This window comes from Penaeus monodon, chromosome 6 (assembly GCF_015228065.2).
Source record: "Penaeus monodon isolate SGIC_2016 chromosome 6, NSTDA_Pmon_1, whole genome shotgun sequence".
NCBI classification, from domain to species: domain Eukaryota; kingdom Metazoa; phylum Arthropoda; class Malacostraca; order Decapoda; family Penaeidae; genus Penaeus; species Penaeus monodon.
Window position 1 is genome coordinate 45119582 of NC_051391.1, and position 25000 is coordinate 45144581.

The 25000-nt window shown below is 42.1% G+C and overlaps 1 protein-coding gene across 3 annotated transcripts in view; it reads right to left on the reverse strand.

Moving 5' to 3' along the window:
* The window catches only part of LOC119574562 (neuroglian-like), a 117258-nt gene that overhangs the window by 360 nt on the left and 91898 nt on the right, over positions 1-25000 (reverse strand). For 2 of the 3 annotated variants that reach the window (XM_037921838.1, XM_037921836.1), the window contains exons 3-22: positions 11229-11464; positions 10903-11018; positions 10485-10678; positions 10032-10333; positions 9687-9886; positions 8657-8932; positions 8299-8476; positions 7986-8144; positions 7580-7794; positions 7096-7286; positions 6783-6962; positions 6269-6506; positions 5918-6036; positions 5580-5769; positions 5210-5463; positions 4863-5044; positions 4320-4491; positions 3612-3826; positions 3318-3415; positions 1-1546 (exon numbers count right to left, since the gene is read on the reverse strand). The exon at positions 1-1546 is cut by the window's left edge and continues 360 nt beyond it. In XM_037921838.1, the coding sequence (XP_037777766.1) occupies positions 1437-1546; positions 3318-3415; positions 3612-3826; positions 4320-4491; positions 4863-5044; positions 5210-5463; positions 5580-5769; positions 5918-6036; positions 6269-6506; positions 6783-6962; positions 7096-7286; positions 7580-7794; positions 7986-8144; positions 8299-8476; positions 8657-8932; positions 9687-9886; positions 10032-10333; positions 10485-10678; positions 10903-11018; positions 11229-11443 (3804 nt within the window). In that variant the 5' untranslated portion in view covers positions 11444-11464 and the 3' untranslated portion in view covers positions 1-1436. Of the gene's footprint in view, positions 1547-2210; positions 2321-3317; positions 3416-3611; positions 3827-4319; positions 4492-4862; positions 5045-5209; positions 5464-5579; positions 5770-5917; positions 6037-6268; positions 6507-6782; positions 6963-7095; positions 7287-7579; positions 7795-7985; positions 8145-8298; positions 8477-8656; positions 8933-9686; positions 9887-10031; positions 10334-10484; positions 10679-10902; positions 11019-11228; positions 11465-25000 lie in introns of all 3 variants that reach the window. The other variant, XM_037921837.1, reaches the window with a different exon arrangement.

Genomic DNA, 25000 nt, shown 5'->3' on the forward strand with positions numbered 1-25000 from the left:
ATTTATACAGGGATCAAAAATGAAATGGAAAAAAAAAAGAAAAAAAGAAAATAAGTTTTGAATTGTTCTTCAAACATAAATGTTAGATATCAATACTCTGGAATGAGATTCACACAAAGTCTCACAACAGCATTATTAGTGATATGATGAGTATTCATAAGGAATGGTTATGATACACAAGACTCTTTACCATTCATATGTAGACCAATGAATATAAAGAGCCCCATAATACCAATCATCCATTATTAACTTGGCTCATCACATACTCAAAGTGGAAAGAAAACTAGCAATGCTTAATTGTGATTCAAAAGCTGACAAGAGGCACATTTACATCTTAATTGCAACACTTACATCAATGCCAGGTGGCTATATAGAAATGTTTACTTAATTCCCGTTTACAGGAACACTTTCTTATTACTATATCTTTTGCAACGAGGCAACTGTATATGTTCACTGGGATTTTATGGAGATCATATTTCCAATATCCAGTGTACAGCTGTAATCATTTGCCTGATAACCAGTGGGGCACCACTAAAAGGTTTTGTCCTAAAACAAGAGATGGCCTGTAAATATCTATTGAGTCCTCTCTCACACATTGTGCCATCATTATTCACTTTGGATGCACTAAAAGAAATAAACTTGCCAACAGGAACTGGCATTTTTTGTTGAGATTCACTTATTGTGAGAACTATCTTCAGCTTATTATTACAATATACCTTCTTGCCTCCATCCTAAATTATCTAGAGGAAGTATTTTCCATGGCCATTTTGGCACAAGTTAAATAATGAGACAGCATTAGCAACATTTGGTTTCAAAGTTTACACAACTCTCAGTCCAACTAAATGTTTAATACTTAAACTCACAGATATCAATAAAATCCTTGAAAGTTCACATGACCTTATCAAGTATAGCAAAGGTCTTAATTACATTCAACTACTCTATGGGGTTAAATCAGATGAAAAAAATATCACTATGGGCAGCCTTAATATGGCATTTTTCATTGAGGAGATCTCACTCAATTACCTGTATCTGTTTAATGTTCTTAAGTGTTCAAGTCATTCTCTGAAGCTTGCAATGTGCTTGAGCATGTTTCTATTTCACTGGTCACACTAATATCTTGTATATCTGACTGATCACATACTTCCAATATGATGGTAAATAATACTAATATATATTCCTATATTTTTTAAAGTCTACCTTGCCCCATTTAAATCGTGATGCTTTACTTTTTAATTATTTTCCTCATATATATTTCACTTTTCATAACACTGACACAAGTATTAAAACAAAACAGATGTTTAGGAGCAACTGTTTCTCGACTACCCTCAAATCACAGGGTAATGAAACATGAAATGATGAACTTGTGTGGCCAGAGAAAGGGGCTTTGAGAAGTATGATGGCCACAGATGAAGAATGCTTCAGTGTCAAGACTGTCCCTAGACAAAAGTTGCCACAGCTGATGGTGACTTGTCCTCTGGGACTGGCTTCCTCTTCCCGGTGGCTCCTCCATACTGTCCAATGAATGAGCCATCTTCTGTAAACCTTCCTGCAGGGGGAAAATATATGGAGTTTCATAACTGGAAAATGGAGTCTATTTAATATGACTCCACTATACCAATAACAAATATAAAGTATGATGAAGACAAAAGAAGACTCCTACTATTTAGATTGATTTCGAAACCAGTTTTAAGATTACATATATTCCACAAGATTTCTTTCAAAGTAATCTGATTAGCTGATCTTTCTGATAAAAGTTTACCACATGCAGTCATACAAATAATCTCATTTTTTTCTAAATAAATATCAAAACATTTTATTTTCAAAAAAAATTCTGAGTTTGGTTGAAATTATAATTCTGAATTTCAAATATCTTTACATATATCATAAAAACTACAAAACCCAAACTGCAGAAGGTAAAGGTGGAGAACATATATCAAAATGTGCTGGAACTTGTTTTTGCCCTTAATTATTAATACAAGAAAGTGTTTGTGCATGTATGCTGTATGTGCATGGGTGTACTGTACTAGCCTGTGAATTTAAAAAGAAAATTCAACTTCAAAAACTAGAAACTCCTTCCTTTCCTTATACTACATTAAAAAAAAATATATATATAATCTAACTTTCTATCAAATGCAACCACTCAAAAACATGTGCAACACAAAAATGTACCAGACTTTCAATTAGGATAACCAACTAAGGCTTACACGTACAGGAATGCAGGTATAACATCAAACTAGGGTGGCAAATGCATTGGACGTTGTCTCTCCCTTCTTCCGGCCATACTGACCGATAAAGGAACCATCCTCAGCCATTCCTGTTCCTGGGAGGGGCCAAATATATACAAGCCATCAGCAAGGAAATATATTTACATAAAGTGCACGCATTCTTGGGAAACAGAAATTATAGGATAGAGAGAGAGAGATGCAAATAATAAGAGAAAATAAAGGGAAACAAGAGGAATTAACAAAAGGCAAATATTGAAGTATTGTACTACAAGAAGAAGAGTAAATAAAATAATAATAATAATAATAATAATAATAATAATAATAATAATAATAATAAATAAATAATAGTAACAAATAATGATTAAAAAAAAAAAGTCATATACATACACATCTCGCAAGTTCATAAACTGAACAGAAAAACTTGTGTAAATCCTGAAATTACTAGTCATTCTCTTCTACACAAACACTATCTATTGTACTTCGTGATAGTCTGAGTCAATCATGCTTGCTCTTTGGGGAAAAGAAAAGGAAAAGAAAAAAATAAAAAAAAAATAAATAAAATAACAAAATCTAAAATCTGAACTAAAAACTGAAAAACTACCTATGTCATTCACTTTCTTCTACACAAACACTATCAAAAGTATTTCATAATGGTCATCATGTGAGCAAAGCATGCTTTTTCATGAAAAAAATCAATAATATAAAAAATTACAATATTTTAAGAAATAATAAAAAAAGAACTTAAAAACTAAATAATAAGACTAGTAACATAGCATTAAAGAAAACAGAAGTTAATTTGAAAACAATCTCATTCTAAGTAAAGACAATACAACACAGGAAACAAAACAGCATTAGATATGCAATGCAAAAACAAAGACAAATTCCAGAGAGAACACAAAAGGACAAATGCAATCTCACATGAGTCAAATGCAAAAGACTACAGATGAGACTATCCTTCATGTTACATAGCACTCCCTAAGGTTCACATAAATAATGCAATACTAAAAAAAAAAAAAAAAAAATGGCAAAATTCTTGTATGATTCATCACTACAAAACTATGTCAGTGATCCTACTTCACAAGCCTGACTTACCTGTTTCCCCATCACCATACTCAGCCATTGAATCTGTATCGGACTCTATTGGGTTTTTCACGTCACTTCCCAGGCTATCTCTTTTTGCTCCATCCAGTCTGGAAAAGAGAGCAATGGATAAGTTTCTACCACCACTATGCAAAAGCATCAAAATACTTCAACCAGGTAAGATAACTGCCAAACACAATGACTGACCATCCAAAGTTTTGTTGTGTCAACATATAGAGATAAGGTCCTTTTCATATACTACATATCGCTTCACTTTAAATAACTGTAGTTTTTGGTTCAACTTACGGCTGGGCATATTCTGGGAATCCCTGCTCTTCATTGAAATCAGTACGGCCATGTGCTGCCTCCCTTTCATGGACAGCATACTTTCCACCACGGTTGCGTTTTACAATGCACACAATGATGAGGATCAGAAGAAGGAATGCAATTGCAAGCATCATGCCAATAAACCATCCTCGTGTTGCAATACTGTCTGATGGGCGCCGTGTCACTTCTGAAGACTGTAAGATATCAATTGTTAGCATTTTGAGTAGTTTTTGCAAATAAAAACTAGCTGAAGATATGACACTGAGTTATGAAATATGATCATATCATATAATCAAACAGATAAACAAAACAAAACAAAAAAGGAGAAAAGCATAGGGAAGGATAAAAATAAGACGAAATTAGACAAGGAATTATCTTTCTATACAAAGCCTACATCTGGCCTAAAAAGCAGAAATATTTTCCTTAATACTTACACTGACAGTTGTATGGATATCAACCACTTCTACCTGAGTTGTGAAATATAACTGAATCAGAGACAAATAAAAAAGGAAGGAAGATTTTAGGAATCAAGACAAAACAAGAGTTAGGATAGGAACATGAAAAAAGACAAAACAGACAAAGGACAGGAACATGAAAACAAAGACAGCACAAAGACATGGGATTAGGCTTTTAAAGATAAGTGAAAACTTGTTTGTAAAGGGTAGAAATGTTTTAACTAATACTTACAATGCCAGTTGTATGTGTATCAATCTCCTCTATATCAGATTCGGTAGTGAATTCACCATCTACTGCAACTACACTCATTTTGTATGCTCTCTCAGGTTCTAGTCCCTTGAGTATTGTGAAGTCCTGGTACAGTTCTGGTTTGGTCTCCTGGAACATGCTTTCTCCATACAACCTATGGAAAGGAAAAAGAAATCCTCCTAATCATCACAACATCAACAATAATAACAGTAGTAGTAATTAGCATTTATACATAATAAATACTTTAATACTGTCATGGTACTCAAATGGTTTTGCTCCTTGAAATAATACCTTTTACCAATTCTCAAACATAGATCCTATCAGAGCTTGATAAACACATTTTTCCTTCACTTAGATATCAGAAAAACATTCATCTAACTTACACCTGAGATTAATCAGTATCACTTAAATAACAAGAAACCATTTCTGTTAATATTTAGATGATAAAACTTAAGCAGATGAAGATGATTATCATCCTATAAATAAATAAGCCTGAAGAAAAAATATTTGACATATAATGCTCACTTGTACTTCACAAAGAAATGTGAGCCAGGATTGCTTTCGGTGTTAGGGATCCAAGTAATCTTTATAGCTGGGGTTCCTGTCTTTGTGCTGATGTGCTGCCAGATGAATGTTGGCTTTCCTGGTGGTGAAGCTCCAGTACTTCGAGTCATTCTTTCAATGTAGTAGCTGGAGCCCAATCCCATCTGCAGAAAGAATAACTTTAGATTTCCTATCACTCCTTTAAAACAATATCTCAGATTTCAAAGGCTGAAAAAATACAAGAAGAATCAGCTCTAATAGTATAACCTTGCAAAACATACTTCCTCTAGACATTGATAAAATGAAAGAACCCTGAAATTCATACTAACTGCAGTTCTGGCCCTGATTGTGATGCGGTACTTAGTGGCTGGCTTAAGTGAAGCCAACTTGGCCCTAGTGACCATTGGATCATTGATGGGGGGATCCCTCTCAGACATTGGCCCTGTTTCTGTTCCCTCAACCACTTGATAGTAAATGTGGTATCCAGTCAAAATTCCATTTGGTTGCTTGGGTTTCTTCCAAATGAGGAAAAATGCTGATGAGCCCATAGGGATGGCATCAAGAGAATCAACCGGGCCAGGCTCTGTTGGAAAGGAAATAAATATAGAGCACTGCTTTATCAAAATAAACAAATCTCCATAAACTCTCAAAAGTAGTTTTAATGAAAATGAATCAGAAATGAAGAAAATATCCACTTACTTCCTTCAGGAGTCACAAAGCTAATAGTCTCACTAGGAGGACCATCATAGGCACCATTAAACACCAGAACACGAACAAAGTTCTTTGTGTATGGAACAAAGGAGGTTACAAGGGCACTTGGTTCATTATTATTCTCTACTATTATGTCCCTTGCTTTCTCTTCATTTTCATTTTCAGTCCAAGTTTGAATCTAAAAAAGAAAGTTATGATTACCATAAACCTCTAGAACACAGTAAGTTATAAATGTATATAAAAAATTCCAAACATGTAGACTACAGTGAACTGTAGAAAAGAAAAGAGATTCTTTTATTAACGACACAGTCTTCTTCTAAACTGACCTTGTATCCCTTGAAGTGACCACGAATTGAAGAATTGGACACAGGTTCCCATGCCAATAAAGCTGTTGTTGCATCTCTTAATTCTATCAAACTCAAATTTCTTGGAGCTTCAGTAGGAACTGTAAGAAAAGAAAACATGATTGACGCTATCAGAAACTGATGATTATTAACACGGTTTATGAGACAAAATCCTATAGGAGAATCTTCATTTCTAAAAAAAAAAAAAAAAAAAAAAAAAAAAAAAAAAAAAAAAAAAAAAAAAAAAAAAAAAAAAAAAAAAAAGAGAGAGAGAGAGAGAGAGAGAGAGAGAGAAAGAAAGAAAGAAAGAAAAAAAGAAAAAGAATGACTTACCATCCTCTCCTGACCAACCCAGTACTTCAGGAGCTGCAACATGAGCTTGTCCCTTCTCATTATGGGCTTCCACTTTGATCCTATATGGTTTGAATGTAGGCTGGCTTTCTACAACCAAATGATCTTGCTCCCAATCTAAGACATCCTCTGTTTTCCATCTAGTATTATCAATGTCGTCTCTCTTCCAATATACTCGATACTTGAATCCTGGACCATTGTGTTCAATTTCTGGCATTGGCTGCAAAACATTACCAATTAACAATTTGCAAAAATTCCTTGATGATATTCACTGTACCATAAATGAAAAGAATAAATCAGGAATTAATATTTAAAGACAACTGTACTCAATGAGCTACTGATCAAGTGTTTGAGAGCTTGAACCTCTCTGGTGCAGTGAGTAATTAAAAAAACAAACTGTTCCTAGCACAATTGGGAAGGTAGTGAACCACTGGACCTATTGGTCTGAGGCTATGCATTATATTTATAGTTATGAAGACAAATGATTTTAACTTACAGACCACTTGATGACAAGGTTCTGTGGGGTGGAGCCCTTGCCTTCAACACCATCAGGATTCTTGTAAGGAACATCTTGGGGTGTGGTGCACATTCCAGAATGATCTGATGGTAATGATGGCCCAATCTTGTTACGAGCAATCACCCTAAACGTGTAGTTGGCCCAAGGACTGAGATTGATCTGCAAGATTTGGAAAAATTAGTTATTGCATTGAACATATAGCTTTGGGAGGATATTTAATTTCTAGTATAAAATCAATTAAATGAAAAGTGAAGAGCTTAAAAAAAATCAGAGCGTGATTATCTAAACTTACATTGAACTGTGTACTTGTAGCAGGTACAGAATCAAATGCATTTTCCCAAGTATCTGGAGTGAAGCTTGTATTATACTGTATGATATAACCAAGGATTGGAGCTCTGTTGTCACCCATGGGTTGCCACTCAACGCTTGCATCGCGGTCATTACATACCACTGGCAGCAGTAATTTTGGTGGATTTGGTACATCTGCAAGAAAGAAATCAGTTTAACTAAACAAAAGCCTTCAGTCTAGAAAGAAAGGCATTTTTTTTTCTTCCAGAATCTTACTTACTAGAACAAAAAACAGTAGGGAAAGATGATTATACATATGAACAGAAGCAAATAGCATTCATTTTATATGAACGGTAGGCCTTTGGACTGTGTCAACAGTAACACTGATTTCACTTCACTTTGTTCTTAAAATATAGTTTTAATTACAGTACAAAGTAAGGAGTAAGATTTTCTTCTCATGGTCCTGTTATAGTTTTGCAGGAACATACCTTGAACAATGAGAGTGGCAGCAGCAGTAACCTTATCCAGTTCAGTTGAGGCGACACAAGTGTAAACCCCAGAGTCTAATTCAGTTGTCTTAGTGATACTCAGGGAAGAATCAGACTGCTGTACAAATCTTGGTTCTTGATCAAAATCAATAAGCTTACCATCAGTAAGCCACTCGATACTAAGTTCTAAGTCACTATCAGTTACAGCATTACATCTGAAAAGAATGAATAAATGAGCTAAAATGTTCAGACACAAGACTTTACAAATCTATTATAAATTACACAGTATAAATGTCAGGCTTAATTTGTTGTATGTTTCACAGAACCGTAACTATTGGAAGGAAAGAGAAACAGAAAGAAAAGAAAGAATAACATTGCTTGATCACAATCTTGTTTAGCTTCTCACCTAAATGTAGCAGTTTGTCCTGCAGCAACTTCGTAATCTTCTGGAGTATTAGTAATACGTGTTCTCTCCTTTACAACTAAAGATCCATGAGCTTCTTGCTGGCCAAACTTGTTCTCAGCAACACATGTATAATCTCCAGCATCAGTGAATGAGACATCCCTGTTAGAAAAAAAATTATCATTACTTAACATTTAAGTAATTTTCCAAACACATGCCAATAACTTTTTAAATGCTAAAGATAAGACCATACAAAATTAATTATGGATAGTAACTGCTTAATCAAACAGTGACATACTTGCATCCCAGTACACACCTGATAACAAGATCTCCATCCTCTGTTACATGGAACCGTCCACCAGTCTTCTCAACATTATCCTTAATCCAGGTGATGCGCGGTTTTGGGGCTCCAAACACTCGGCAAGTAAGGTTGACTTGCTGTCCATCTACTGCTTGAACATCACTAGGTGGGACACGGATTTCAGGAGGCAATGCTAAAATAAATCAGGAGAGATATACATATATCAGTAAATGAAGAGAATGGTATCACTCACTGCTATAAGAATATGAAATTCTATGAACTTACACAAGATATGATAGTAGGAAGGACTAAAATGCATGACTATCAATTGTTGTGCCCAATATAAGAACTTTTAAAGACAAATTGTACTTACCAAGAACATTAACATAAACATCCTTGTAGACATATCCATGAACATTTGTCGCATTACAACCATAATTGCCTGTATCAGCCTTTGTCAAATTCTTGATGATAATCCTATTTGGCTCAACAATACGACGGGGGTTGTACGGGGCTTCCTCAATAGGCATGCCATTGTAGATCCAATACTGCTTTGGGGGAGGCCTTCCACCAGCTTCACAGTAGAATGTGGCAGTCTCACCTTCAGCCCTGTTCTCTATTTCAGGTTCCTTCTCAAAGTAGGGAATTGCTGAAAGAAAAAGATTGTATACTGAGTAATCAAAGCCTTCTATAATCATACAGGTAGGTAGGTAGGTAGTGTGTGTGTGTGTGTGTGTGTGTGTGTGTGTGTGTGTGTGTGTGTGTGTGTGTGTGTGAGTGAGTGAGTGAGTGAGTGAGTGAGTGAGTGAGTGAGTGAGTGAGTGAGTGAGTGAGTGAGTGAGTGAGTGTGTGTGTGTGTGTGTGTGTGTGTGTGTGTGTGTGTGTGTGTGTGTGTGTGTGTGTGTGTGTGTGTGTGTGTGTGTGTGTGTGTGAGTGATGATGTATGATGTATTGTGTTGATTGTTGTTGATGATGTATAGTTATCGTGATTGTATATATGTGTTATGTATAGTGTATGTATGTAGTATGTGTATTTGTATGTGATATATGTATATATGTATTATATATATTATATATTAGTATGATATGTATTTATATGTATATGTATATTTATTATATATATATATATATATATATATATATATATAGTATATATTTTATATTATATACTATATATGATATTATATATATATGTATATATATATATATATATGTATATTATATATGTATATATATATATATATATATATATATATATATATATATATATATGTATATATATATATTTTTTTTTCTTTTCTTTTCTTTTTTCTTATACCTGATAAAATGAGTTCCTAAACACAGAACTCAAAACCACATATTCACTTAAGATAATAGGGACAATATGTAAACCCAATTCCTACCTTGTACTTTAACATTCATTGTGTAGGACTTGGCTACACCAACACCGTTGCTTGCTTCACATTCATACTGGCCTTCATCTTCAAAGTCTACATAACGGATGACCAAAGTCTTGCCATAATTTTCATAGTCAACACGGTCATGTGGTAAAGGAACTGGGATCGAGTTGTTGCTCTTCTTCCAAAGCATCTCAGGTAAGGGCCTGTCATGTGAAATCAATGTTATTTAAAACAAATAACTAGTAATAAGTTTTCCTCATGTCATTGCAATACAGAAAAAAAGTTAAAACATTTCTTGATACCACAGGTATGAAAAAGTTTGCACCTTTGTGGTTACAGATTACTCACGTTCCACTGAAGATGCACCAAAGTCTCAAGGTTTTCCCCTTCAAAATGGCAGTGTTCTTGCGGGATTTGAACTGCACTTCAGGTTCATTTTTAGTCTGAACTGAAGTACTACCGCTCTGGAATACACGCAAGTAAACACGATTGCCCAGCTTGTATTCATTACGGAAAGTGGATGTTGCAGAGCAGGCATATGTGAAGTCATTGGATTCATCAAATCGAGTGACATTGGAAAACCAAAGGGTTCCTTCAGGGTCCACAGTCATTCTGGAAGAGTTAATGCTACGCAGAGCACCTCGGTCATCCTGGTGGAGAGAGATGGACATGAAAATATTTCATAATGAATGTTACATAAACCTTAAGACCTTAATTCACAAGAATTACTATCAAAATTACTTTTGGAATTGAAAAAAATATAAATGGCAAGAAATACAGGAACCATAACTATGTACAAACCTGAATCATCCAGTATACAAATGGTTTAGGATAACCATCTGGTGGCTGGCAAGTCAGTCCAATTGGATCACCCTCATTGACAGTCTCAGACACTGGATCCTCATTCTTGAAGCTATTCAACTCAGATTTACGCACAAACACAGAGTTTGAAGTTGCTGTTCCCATGTCATTGGTTGCAAAGCACTGGTACTGGCCTAATGGGAAAATGAGAAAAATGCTAACTATTCTTTTTCTTATTATCATCACTACTTTTCTCATAAAATCATCAGTCCTTTCAATGCAATCTATATAGACAGACAATGATATTTACTTAATTAATCCTACAAATGCACACCCCCCTGTACCAAAGCAAACAAAGAAACAAAGACATCCACTCAAATAAAGGAAGAAATAAAAATGGTACAAAACAGTATCTTACCCAGGTCCTCATCCCTTGGAGACGTGATCACCAACGTGCCTCTTCCTGGCTGCTGTGAAATTCGATTGTCGTAGGTTTGCCAGTCGAATTCTTTCCCGTTCTTTACCCATCGGTATCTGGGAGAAAAATGGTCATAAATTTAATTTTCTTCACAAGACAAAAAAAAAGTCAACACAAGTAAAATAGTAAAGCAGATTCCTTTTTGAACCATATAAATCAACAGCCACTTTAGTTTGTACATCACGGTCTCTACTACCAAAATGAGGCAGTCCCGCTTAAGATACCAGGTAAAAGAGAATAAGAAAAAAAAAAATTCGATCACTTACTTCGGGGCTGGCTCTCCTTCTGCCTCGCATTCGATAATAAAAGGTTTGTCGTTCTCGTCCATCCTGGAGGCCACTTGGAACAGCAGCTCCTCGTTGGAAGGCGGCTGTTTCGTCATCATGGGCGGGTACTTGATCACCGCCTCGCAGGTCACCGCCACAACGGCCACCACCAACAGCGCCTGCAGGGTCATCCTCGGTAACCGTGTCTCTAACATTTTCCCTCTACCTTGCACCGCCTGTAATGATAATGAAATGAAATTAATACTTACATAAATATAATCTTTACTTTAAAAATCATTTACGCATGCTTCAGTTTTACTCAAAACTAGAAGGCGAATAAACATGGACAGGGTTTACATAACTGAAACGAAGAAATAGATAAATTACAAAGGAAATATAATACCAAGAAAATGCAACAGTTTATGTTAATAACCCAAAACAAATTCACTAATGAATTACATCCGCTAACTTCTTGTGGCCCTACAAGCTGTACACGGTTCGTTACTCACAGTACAAAACAAGTGGTGAAAACGCAATAGAGATGAGAAATGAGGAGCCTAGCCATTTATCAAGGGAGAATGACCATGTTACACTTGATAAATCTCCCGAATAAATAGACAAAATCCCGAATAAATAGACAAAAGCAATGCCAAGCTACAGTTATTTAGTCCAAACGCATAATGTTCATCTGTAATTAATGACGCCTTCGCTCTCTCTCTCGTATTATTCGCTGTGTGCCTTTAAGATTCAGACCCAAAACAACCACACAAACGCCATGTGGTGCTGCAACAAACACACCGGATGACCTTTATGCATATTCAACCAACAAAAAAATTAACAATTTGCACAAAGAGATCCTCAGAAGCACGCGTGGTTAATACAGACGATGTCAGGCATTAAACAATAACGCAAGTGCTCCCGCCAGGCGTCACCAAGAAGAGGACGTCCGGATCCAGTTACTCGATCATTGTCCTAACTAATGGCGTACATCATTTTCAGGCCACATGTGCCACCCTCCCCATGTCATCAACGGCTGCAGCTCCGCCCTGCCAGGACATATGGCAGCGGTGCTTCAGTGATGATTCGCCCTGCAAAGTCGGACCCGAGGCACCGAGAGGTGTAAGACGGGCGCTTGATCTCCATTCTGCAACCCGCATGCCCTTATTCCCTGACCCAGTGACCAGGGTGCCCCTTGCCATCCCTCTTAGGCGCCCAGGACACTCCTCATCAGTTGCCAACGCAACACGTGTAGCTATGCCATGCTGGAGACAACTCTCTCAAATTTATGAAATAAACTTGGCGAAATTTGATACGGGTGAACACTCAACATGGCATAGCATGCAAAGAAGTACGTTCAAGCGTGCTTTCCGCTCCTACTGCAAACAGAATATGTCATGGCGTCATGTTGGCAAGGGGAAGGAGGGGGGGGGGGAGTCGAGTGAATTCAGGATATCACTTGTTATAAATCCTTATCGTTTAATATAAGATATTTTTGTCCTTTAGAACAACCGAATGGCAAAACTTTCGCAACAGATGAAGGGCAACAATAAGTTCCTTACCACAATATGAAAGAAAATATAAAATTTGGAAGAAAAAAACAATACAGAAAAAAGTCATTATTGAGAAAGAACATTCATACAAATGAAAATTGGAACAGAACAGAAAAACAGACGGAAAAAACGTGTGGGGAGAAAAGTGAAAATACACACCAATACATGTTTCATAATACACCAGATACGACCAAGGGCGACATCCATGTTCACCAACAACAAAAAAATAAACAAATGCCGAGGTCCCCATCTGATAACCAAATTATGCAGAATGAAAACACTCGAATATCTTCAGGGAATTTCTAACAATGGGCCCAAACACAAAACTCCGTAAAATTGGCTTCATTACAACTTGCGTCAACACCAAATTAAAGCAGCAAGGACGCTGATACAAAAACGGACATAGCCATAAAGCTGATTTATAACTTTTACTTGTTAACAATATGAACCGCAGTATGTACAACAACCGATGACAGCCTTGAAAGGGTTCTCACATTCTTTTAAAGGGGTGCATAAAAACGTTGGGAGGGAGACGGGGAGGAGGAGGATCTGGGCCCGCCAGCCTCCGTAATGTCCACAATGAACCTCCGACATTCTCAGATGGTAACAAGGCCAAAGGGGCAGCAAACAAAAACAAGTACTGTCCCACGCCGGCAGCCCATCTTGAAAAACAGCCACCAGAGGGATGCCTTTAACACAAATGGCCTTAACAGTGATGTCCCACATATTAAGAGCCTCTGCCCCATCAAGCCACGGGACAAAACAGCTTCCTATGTGCACGATGAACCGTGTGTAAGGGGAGTGGAAGGGGGGAAAATATAAAAGGAAACAAGAAAGGTAGAAAGAAAAAGGGCGAAAGAAAGAAAGAAAAGGGGGTAAAAGGAACAAAGAAAGAAAGAAAGAGAAAAAAGGTAGAAGAAAGCACAGAGTGAGAAGAAAGAAGGGCGGCAGTGGGTGGGACCAAACCGCCCTCGCCCACCACCAAACACTCATGCTGCTGCCACATTTATAGTGGGTCAAGTTACGCTAGATCCTCCCCCTCCGCCTCCCCCCCCTCAAACTGTCGTCAAGTACCTCCGGAGACGTCCAGCCACGCATCACACTGTAACGTACTTGGCCCTTGCATAGTAACGATCAACAATAAAATCATCTACAAAAAAGAGAAAAGAGAAAAAGAAAGAAAGAAAGAAAAGAAAATCTGTTGACGTAAAGTTGATTCTTGATTTCTGCCCCCATTCATGAACCTGACTGACTCTCTCTGACTCTGACTCTGACGCTCTCTCTCTCTCTCTCTCTCTCTCTCTCTCTCTCTCTCTCTCTCTCTCTCTCACTCTCTCTCTCACTCTCTCTCTCTCTCTCTCTCTCCAAAAAAAAAAAAAAAAAAAAAAAAAAAAAAAAAAAAAAAAACAGTCACTGATTAATGGTGCGGCAGAATGAAAGGTGAAAAAATGTAATAGTTGTGCTCGCAATGTAATAAAACTATAGGAGATGATGAAAGGTAATCGGGTAATCGACTACAACCTGAATGCATGAGTGCAAAAGCTAACAAAGAAGAGAGACGAAGGAGGAGAACAAAGAGTGGAGGAGCAGAGGACGGAAGGAGAACAAAGGGAAAAGAGAAAGCACACGCGGAAGAAATGAATATATAAGTAACTGCGAGCACCGGTGAATCACGCTGGGTTTCTCCTCGATTTAACGTGCAACTTCGTGGTGAAGGACGCGGTGACCGGCACACGAAACGAAACGAGACGAAACCAGCGCCGGCAAAGACTGCATGATGCTGGTTGTCGTCCTCGTCGTCCTCTCCTCCTCCTCCCTTTCTTCTTCTTCCTCCTGCGTGTCACGAAACGGTGAAACACGAACACCGGCAGTGCAATGTGTCAACATAATGGCGCGATAAATCCCTAAGACCCCCGAAGTTTGCGTGGATTAAAATGAATGAAAAAAAAAAGAATGTCGAACCCGGCGTTGTCATTAATTTCTATCCCGAACCGCCAGCAATACGAAAGGGAGACGAGAACGATAAAAGAACGGGACAACTGCATACACACGAAAATGAAGATTATTAGGACGAAGAAGAAGAAGAAGACGAAGGAGGAGGAGGAGGAGGAGACCCAATGATACCAACAATTCAAAAACATCATCTGGAGTTAATGTCGGCCTCGCTCCACCCCGACTCCCCCAAGCCAGCGCCAAATAAGCCGGCACAAGGGATTCACTCAGCCGATATCTAAAGTAGCACTTGAGGCATAAAATAGCGAGTGGGAAGGGGCGAGGGAGTGATAGCCAACGGACGGGCGAGACGGCACCTTCGAGTATGAGCAAGCGGTTCACATGGCGCCCTGAGTCATGAACCCCAGTCTGACTACACATAATAATCAGGGTTGAAATCGTTTGACAACAGATATAAAGATTAGGATGGATCCAGGGAGGAAGGAGAGGGGGAAGAGAAGATAAATAGTGGGCGAGAATGGAGAGAAGAGAATTGATAGGTAAGGAAAAGGAGACAAGATAAAGAATGAGGAGGGAGAGAAGACAAATAATGAATGAGAAAATAAAGAGGACAAATATTGAGTGCGAAAAGAGAAAACAAATCATGGGTGAAGGTGAGAAGACCAATAATGGGGAGAGACAAAGAGCGAAGGTGAGAAAAGGGGAGAAAAAAGTAAAAATGGAAGAAACGGAATGAGGTAAACATAATGCACAATGCACACGCACGCAAGCCGGCCTTCACTCCCCCCCCACACACACACATCACTTTCCGGTGGTTAAACACGAGGCAAAACCTCCCATTTCTTTCAGGGATCCAAAGTACCTCCCGTGTCTGGCCAAAATAAGGAGAGGAGAAAGGAAGGAAGGAGGGAGGGGAGGGAGAGGACAGTACAGGAGAGGAGAGGAGAGGAGGGGAGAGGAGAGGAGGGGAGAGGAGCGAAGGGCATGGCGGGTAGGGAGGGAAAAGAGACGGACAGAGGCCTGTGGATAAGTGCCCTCCTCCTTCCCTTCGTCACGAGAGCGTGGGTGGAGTGGAGGAGAGGGTGGTGGCAAGGGCGGTCGTTGGTGGCGGTGGGGAGGAGGGAGCTCCATAATAGACGACATCCTTCTCCTCGCAACCGCTGTCTGGAGGATCCCCGCCGCCTCGGAGAGCCGGTCACCTTCCCATCCCCCTCCGATCCCGCAACCTCCGGACCGTGGAGGCGAGATCAACCGTCGCCTGCGATCGCGGTTCACTCCTCTGTGCGACGCCGACTGCACGGGCGGAGGTGGGACTTCGCGCAGGACCGCCCTCGCAGCGTCCCGAGTGTCGGTGGGTTGTCCTTGGGGGGAAGGTCTCGGCGGCGGCGGGAGTCGGCCGCACGTGTCGTGTGTCGTGTCGCCTTGCGGGCATGAAAAGGTTGGTCAACCTGCCAACCGCCGCCCCTGCCGTGATTCACTTACCCCTCGCCCCTCGCCCGCCCCCACAATTAGGCGAGGGGAGTGATAACCCCGCCCTCGCCCCTACAGCTTGCAGCTTGGGCACAAGTTTGCCCGTGTGAGACGATGAACGAATCTGATTACGTTATCTTCCTTTGTTGCTTGTGTAGAGTGCAATTTCCTCATTGCCCTTCGTGCCCAAGAACGTTTACTACAGAGGGTGCATTGCAGACAAGCGAAAAGAAAGGAGCACACTTCATGTTTGCCACATTAATCTTCTCTACCACTTATGAGTCTGAGCTACGCAGGTATCCCACCGTTGTTATCGCACATAAGTGTGAGAAACTTGCTTTCTAGCATCTCTGTCTGTCTGTCTCACTCTCATTCACTCACACTCACACTCACACTCTCACAGACACACACACACACACTCTCACATACATACACACACACACACACACACACACACACACACACACACACACACACACACACACACACACCGTAACTTACATAAATACGAAATATATAAGTACATCTAACAGACATTCATTATGTAAATGTGCGTATTTACATGCAGCCCATGCTTGGGATACTAGCGTGAGAACGAGGCTGGTGTTGGCATGCCGGGGACTCTCCGTTCTAGAGATAGCATCATGGTTCTATACAGCATGGAAATGATTTTTTTTTTTACCTTTTCTAACTACATTTATCACCGAAGAATCCTCGTTACCATTAATATAAAGTCTTGGACGGGGGGGGTACTGCATCTGTGAACTTTTTGAGTACGTTTCGAACAAGAAATTTTCCGAGAAGAGTACCTGCGGGATGGAACCTTATACCTTCCTCTCCCCCCTCCCCCCTTCTCCCCTGCCTTCCGTATCTCACTCGAAATAATTTCCCCAGCGAGCACTTTGCCGGTCCGCACTTGTAAGTCAGAAACAGCAGCCGCCTGCACAATACGGTAATAACTCGGTCCCAGTGTCTTTCCTACGCCCACTGCTTTCCTACTTGTCGCGCACCCACGAGACCTGAGAGAGGAGATGAAAATCGCGGTCTTAGGCCTCTCTCCTCTTGAAGTACAATAACACCCTCCCTAACCACAGGGAATTAGAAGATATATCAGCCTTTGGCTCTTGTGGGTATTCGATATTGCAGATAATTGGAGTACAAGACCTTCTACAAAAAGGCTTGATCGGCCTTTTTATCGGAGGTAAAATGAAATTCTTAAGTGGGGAAAACTCTGAAGAAACAGCGGGATATTAGAAGCGGGTGCATACGTCAGGAAAATGCACTCCTTCCGCTAGAAAATGACCCCACTCCACGGATTTCCGGCCAATTCATAAATTTCCAAGACGCCAGCATCTCCCCAACTCGCCGCCCGCACAAGTCCAGGCTCCCCGGCGACGGACTCCTCGCGGACCGGCCATATGTTCTCTCCCGGAGGTAAACAAGGTCATAAAGGCAGGGCGCCGGACTCGCTCGCGGGCGAAAGAGTGGCACGGAGAGTACGTCGAGTCATTGTGGACTTCAAGGCGGCCGGCGGAGGCTCGTAAACCAACGCTGGGTGGGCGAGAGCCCCTTGCTTATAGTCTTTCTCTCTTTTTAAAATAATCTAACTAATGGTGAATTTAGAAATAAATACTCATACACACGCTATCCATACATGCACTAAAAGTGTGTCACTGAGTACGACTAAAAATATAAATATGATAAAGAATAATGAGGATTCCCTAATTTTTTTTACGATGGTGCAATGAACTATTAAAGTAATATTCTCGGTTAACTTGGCCTTCAAAACACATGCATCTTATTATGGAACGATTTCTCATTCACAGACGATACATGTTACTCTTACTCCAGCATCTCATGAGTGAACAAGGAGGCCGTTTATCAATGCAATCGCCTACGAGCAGACACGTGCGCACCTCACAAGCCCTTACTGTCACGACGGCTCGGATGTATCCAATTCACTCATCAGTACTCGTAAATCGAAACTCACAACTTGTAAGCAGACTCCATGCTGGTTAGTATTACCCATGGGCGGTTCGAAAGCATCTGCTAACCAAACCCACGGCCAACTAATACCACACACACACAAAAAAAAAAAGCCGACACTGACAATCGCAACTACTTGTCTGCGTCTGTCTGTCTGCCGAGAATACTGCGCCACGTCACTGCAGATGAAATTATCTCAACCAAGACCCCAACATCCAAGATGATTCAACAAGTGTTATTACCTGCATAACTGTTCCGGGAGACAATAAGCTCTGATAGAATTCTGGGATTTTAGGGCAAAACGGGAGATGGAAAAGGAAGAAAACACGGGCGTTGGGGAAGAGGAAAATGGAAAAACGGGGGTAGGGGGAGTACGTCTTTATCAGAAAAATGAAATCGAGGAAGCAAACTAATGGTAAAAGATTAATCAAAGCAGAATTGAACTATTAACGTGTGGGATTTTGTAGAGGTACTGCATGAACTAGGAGCTTCGAGCCGGAAGGGGAAGTAACCTTTCTACAAGAACGAAGGGGGAGAGGGGAGAGGGGAGAGAGGAGAGAGAGAGAGAGAGAGAGAGAGAGAGAGAGAGAGAGAGAGAGAGAGAGAAGAGAGAGAGAGAGAGAGAGAGAGAGACGAAGAAGCCTGCGATCTCTAATGCTGAGAGTTATTCATGATAATATGATTGAGATTCTTCTATTGTTGGGCAATCCCGTCCTGATTAAGTGAGTGGATTCGAGAGGGGACGTTCGAGGGGGGAGGGAGGGGGCAAAGGCAGGAGGTTGAAGGAGAGGGCGAGGGGAGGCAATTTCGCTCTCTCTCACAACCACAACCCACGGAGGGAATCAGGAGACCTTGAAGATGAAGACTGGTCTTCATGCGGCTAAAGAAATAATAAAAAGTAAAATTAAATTAAATAAAAGTATACAAGAATAACAGTAACTAACAAACCGGAATGCATAGACGAATAAGGAACCATAAACAAAATGCAGAAATACTGTAATAATAATAATAATAATAATAATAATAATAATAATAATAATCAAACACTTCAAGCATAGAGATCGTTAGCGCGGAAAGTTACGATCCTTCCCCGAAAGTTTAAATTGGCCGCCACATCATTCCGGCGAGGGCAGCTCCGACCGCCTCCACACGCCCCGGGGAAGCCGCGAGAAGGAAGGAAGAAAGAAGGAAGATGGAGGAGGAGGAGGAGGAGGAGGAGGAGGAGGAGGAAGAGGAGGGAGAAGAAGAAGAAGAAGAAGAAGAAAAAAAAAACACGAAGATTTATAACGTGTACAATTAACTGTATCCTTTCCTCCCCTCTCCCGTGGATCCTCTTCCTTTCTCATTGAATTTCTCTTTCAAACCATTCAAACCCTTTCTTTTTCCTTACTCAGTGTCTTCCCTCTCCTTCCCATCTCCCTTTTAGTCTCTCTCCTCTCCTTCCCTTCTCTCTTTTCTTCTCCCATTCACAATGCCATGCTTCCCTTTCCCATCTTTCTCTCGCTCAATGATTTCCCTTTTCCTCAACCCCTCTCTCTTACACGCAATTTCTTCCCTCTCCTTCCTATCTCTGCTTCTCGCCCAGTGCCTCGTCTCTCCTGTCCGTCCCGTCGGTCCAAGATGATAATAGCTGATTCATCGACTAATGAGCTTCGTGCCACGTGGAAATATATCTCCAACTTTCTCTCTGGCTAGTGCCGATAACTCCAATACTCTCTCTCTCTCCGTGGCCCTGCCTGACGAGTGCCGCCCCAGTGCCACGGGGTGACGACGGGATGAGGCCACCCGGAGATTTACGAGCGCCGTGACAGGCCGCCGCACAGCCTCTGTCACCACACTGTTTGCCCGCCTTTCTCACGCCCTGCCATGCTGGGTGTGGGTATTTGTCTTGGAAATGGCTATTTACGAACCGCAACAATACGACTGTGACCAGCAGACCCTCCCGCCCTCTGGTCAGCTTCAGTTCATTTCTCTTTCATGTTAGTTAGAATTCTCTATTTTCATGTCAGCTTCAATCTCCTCCAACACTCATGTCAGCTTCAATCTCCTCCAACACTCATGTCAGCTTCAATCTCCTCAAACACTCATGTCAGCTTCAATCTCCTCCAACACTCATGTCAGCTTCAATCTCCTCAAACACTCATGTCAGCTTCAATCTCCTCAAACACTCATGTCAGCTTCAATCTCCTCAAACACTCATGTCAGCTTCAATCTCCTCAAACACTCATGTCAGCTTCAATCTCCTCAACACTCATGTCAGCTTCAATCTCCTCCAACACTCATGTCAGCTTAAATCTCCTCAAACACTCATGTCAGCTTAAATCTCCTCCAACACTCATGTCAGCTTAAATCTCCTCCAACACTCATGTCAGCTTAAATCTCCTCCAACACTCATGTCAGCTTAAATCCTCTCCGCTTTCATGTCAGCTTGAATCCCCCTCTCCCCGCTCATATTAGTTTAACCCCCTCCCCCTTCCATGTTACAAGCACAGACCCTTTAGTTTCCCGCTCTGCTCTCCTCCGCCGACTCCCACGGGCTGCTGGAGTTCCGATGCGTCACGGGAGGATGGATGAAGCGCTAAAGAAGCCGGCACACATCAGTCCCTCGGGAGTTTCCTTATCACAGCAGCCTAAGAAAAGGAGCTCAGTAGGACCTAGATCTTTTAAAGAAAAGAAAATAAAAAAAAATGTTTCTCACTGTATGTGTATGTGTTTACAGATGCCAAGTTCCTCTCCTATTTTCTACACTCGCCACCTTCACCTCCGAGCAGAGCATCCATATTTCTCCCAACGATCACTGGCGCCGCGGAGACGAAATGGCGAGCGGCTGTAATTGTTTTATTGTTTCCGCACTGGCGTTGACTCATGGGAGTGGCAGGCTGTCAGCAGGGAACTGTTTCACTGCGCTTTTTGCTGCCGGCGCAGACAGCCCACACCTCCGCGTTGGCAATTAAAGTCTCGCACGGCACCCACGGTATACAACTGTGAAATAAACGTTCCACACCGACAAGTCTACAAGGGCCATTTCCATTTTTTCTCATACCCCTCCTCTCAATAAAACCTAAATCAACCGTCTCTGCCCAAGAAAAAAAAGGCATACAGACACTTGACTCTAGTGAATTATGTGACGTTCTTATGTTCCTGCTTATTAACTTTGAAGACTGTCTCGAGAAGATCACGAAATTGCCTAACTTCTTGGAAACTGAGTCGCGCCCCCTTGCATGTACAAAATAATTAACAGAACTCTGGAAACGCAGTTAGGCTTAGATGAAGCGTCTAGGATCAGAAATGCTGAAGACATCGGGGCCCCTCTCCTTCCACGTCTTCCAGGGTCGTGCTCATTCCCTGGACAATGGCCATCATCCCGGGGCCGTGAGCAGCCGCCCTTCCCCCGCCACCGTATAATGAGAGGCCCCTAACCTGCGAGGGTTCCGAGGTCGTGAACACAAGAGCGCCAGTCACCGTTACGGCCTGAACAAGTAACTGATGGTGCCCCATAACCGCCACACAATCCACGGTACCTTAGGCGATCACTGGCGGCGACCCTTCCAGGCGCCTCCCCTCGTTTTTGGCCTTGATGGCCCTCTCCCCTCATTACCAGAACTTCACTCGCAAGTAAACTCTTGCTTCATTACGCCTCCCTTCAGCCCGCGAGTACACTCATCAAGGGGCACTGCTGGGGGCTTCCAGCTAGAGGCTTCAAACGCACAGCCACCGATTCCAGGCGGCACCGTCACCGCACGACGCCCCGCAATTACAGAATACCACAGACACACATATCCTTGTCCAATTTCCTGACTTGGTTCCGCGGACAGCTATCAAACATTTCAATAATCCTCTGTCGGTTGCTTAATATCATCGGCCTTAACTTCAACTTCCGGAGCCACTTCGAACACGTGTCGCTGAGGAAGATTACAAAGCCCGGCGCACCAGCACATGCCATGAGCCATTTCCTTTCATCAGTGACACGTTCTAAGCATCTCTATGCACTTTGCCTTATTTTTGCTTATCTACGACGTAATGTTATTCACATTGATTCATTGTATTTAAATGTAACGTTACTAAATATATTTCATAAATGTGATATTATGAAAGCAGATTCTCAAAAAATGTAGAATGTACCTACCCAAAGTTCTTAATTTTATATATATATATATATATATATATATATATATATATATATATATATATATATATATATATATATATATATAACTACAACCTAGACATACGTAATCTTTATTCTATACTCCCGCCCCCTCTTTCTCACCTCCCCCCCATAGCTATTCTCCGGCACCGTCTCCACACAGCGTAACCCTCACCCCCCTCCGCGCCCCCCTCTCTCTCCCTCTTTCAAGACGGCCCTCTTCCCCTCGCCAGCGTCTCCCCGCGTTTCTTCCACTTGCTTCCTTGGCCCAGTCCCTCGCCTTCCGGGGGTCGCCATCCTCCCCCATCCTGTTTTCGCCGCCTGAATCCCCTTCTTCGTCCATCCCAGAGCAAAGTATTGATTAGTTAGCCAGACATTCACTCAACTTACATTCTGCTGTTCCACTTCCTCAACAGCTGCTTGATTGCTTGACAGTTCAACTCTTCTTCACTTCGTTATTTCCCTCTCCCTAACGCTTATTTCTTTCCGCCATGTGCATCTGCATATCTCTCTCTCTCTCCTTTCCTCTCTCCCTCCCTCCCACCCTCCACTTCCCCATCTTTCCTCCTCCTCTTCCCTCTTTCCTCTTCCTCCTCCACTCTCTCCCTCTCCCTCTCCTTCTCCTCCGCTACCGCACTCTAGGCACCGTCTACGCCCCCGAAGTTCTCCCTCGCCAAGCTCTATATAATCCCGGAACTGCTTACTAAACCCGGCCTCGTGGTAGAGGGCGAGGGAGGGAAAGGACCGAGGAGAGTGAGAAAAAAAAAAGTAGAAAGGGGCAGGTTCGAAGGAGAGGAATGGAGAGGACCAAGAAAAATGGGAGGAAAGAGGGGGCGAGGGAAAAGGAAGGGGGGAGTAAGGGAAAGGAGAAAGGGAGGAAAGGAAGGGACAGGTTCGAAGGAGAGGAAAGACCACCGAGAAAAGTGAAAGGAAAGAGAGGATAGGATAAGGGCAGGGTAGGATAGGATAGGAGAGGGAAGGGGTAGAAGGAAAGGAAAGGAATAGGCCGAGAAAGTACGAGGAGAGAGGCGTGAAGACTGAGTAGAGGAGGAATGGGAGGAGAATAGGGAAGCGGGGGAGAGGAGGAGGAGGAGGAGGAGGAGGAGGAGGAGGAGGAGGAGGAGGAGGAGGAGGAGGAGGAGGGGAGAGGCGAGGGGAAAAAGCCATGCTCGGAATAGGAAGTGAGGGGAAGGCCCAAGAGAATGAGAGGGCGAAGGCAGGATGATGGATGGCGAGCAAGGGAGGAAAGGGAAAGAAAAGGCACAGGAAATCAACTACGGGAAAACGGGAAAATCATTTGCTTATGAAAGAAATAACGACTAAAAAAAAACTCAATAACTACAACTACACAGTTACTAAATGACACAAAGAAGCACAATTCGGACACGGGGAAAACGACAATATGATCCTTCCCTAACGAACAAACAAGCAAACAAAACCAATCGGCTGTCGCTACTTCCTCCATTCAATACACATTTCCGTAATACAGTTTCGTCACAAAACAACACGCGCTGCCTCCCATTGGCTGATATCACTCGGGGCGCTGGTTGGCTGGATGCTCCGGAGAGAAAGAGGGAAAGAAGAGGAAGAATGAGACGGATAAGCAGAGGAATTGGGGGAGAGGGAGGAAGAGAGAGAGAGAGGAGAGAGAGGAGAGAAGAGGAGGAGAGAGAGAGAGGGGAAAGAGAAAAGGGGAAGGGAAAGAGAGGAGAGGGGAGAGAGAGAGAGAGAGAGAGACCGAGAGAAGAGAAGAGAGAGGGAAACAGAGAGAGAGGGAAGAGAGAGAGAGAGAGAGAGAGAGAGGAGGGAAAGAAGAGAGAGAGAGAGAGAGAAAGAGGGGAGAGAGAGGGGGAAACAGAAAAGAGAGGGGAAACAGAGAAAAGGAGAGCGAGAAGGGAGAAGAGAGAGGAAAAAAGGGGGAGAGAGAGAGGGGAGAGAAAAGAGAGAGAGAGAGGGGAGAGAGGAGGAGAGAGAGAGAGAGAGAGAGAGAGAGAGAGAGAGAGAGAGAGAAAACCAAAAGGAACCTTTTTCCCAATTTCTTGAAATAACAAGAGGAGGCCGGTCAGGGTTCCAGGGGCTGACTGGATGGTTGGAAACAGCGATGGGGAGAGTCAGAGGGGGGGAATTTCGGTTCTTGGGGGATGAAGAAGCACCAGCAGCATCTTCAGTGGAAGGGGGAGAACTTCAGACGAGGCATTGACGAACGAAGAAAAGGGGGGGAGGAAGGAAGGAGGGGAAGATAGGAATTTTTAGATTAGCAGGTGATGGGGTAGGCAGACCAGACCTTGTCTCGGCGAGGCTTACGGCCTGGAACAAGCCCTGGAGGAGGAGGAATTACGAGGATAAGCAAAAAGAAGAGTAAAAGGAGGAGGAGGAGGAGGAGGAGGAGGAGGAGGAGGAGGAGGGGGGGAAGAGGAGGAGGAGGAGGGGAGAGAAGAGGAGGAGAGAGAGAGAAAAAAAAAAAAAAGGTGGAGGAGAGAGAGAGAGAGAGAGAGAGAGAGAGAAAAGGGTGGAGGAGGGTGAGAGAGAAAAGGAGGAGACCGAGAATAATGAGTTAATTTCGGCGAATAATCGGAAGTAACTGTAGCAGGAAATGTAATCCCAGGAACGCACGGCCGCGTGTCAAGAACGGCGACAGCGTTTCAGCACGGGGTTTCGCGGGAAGT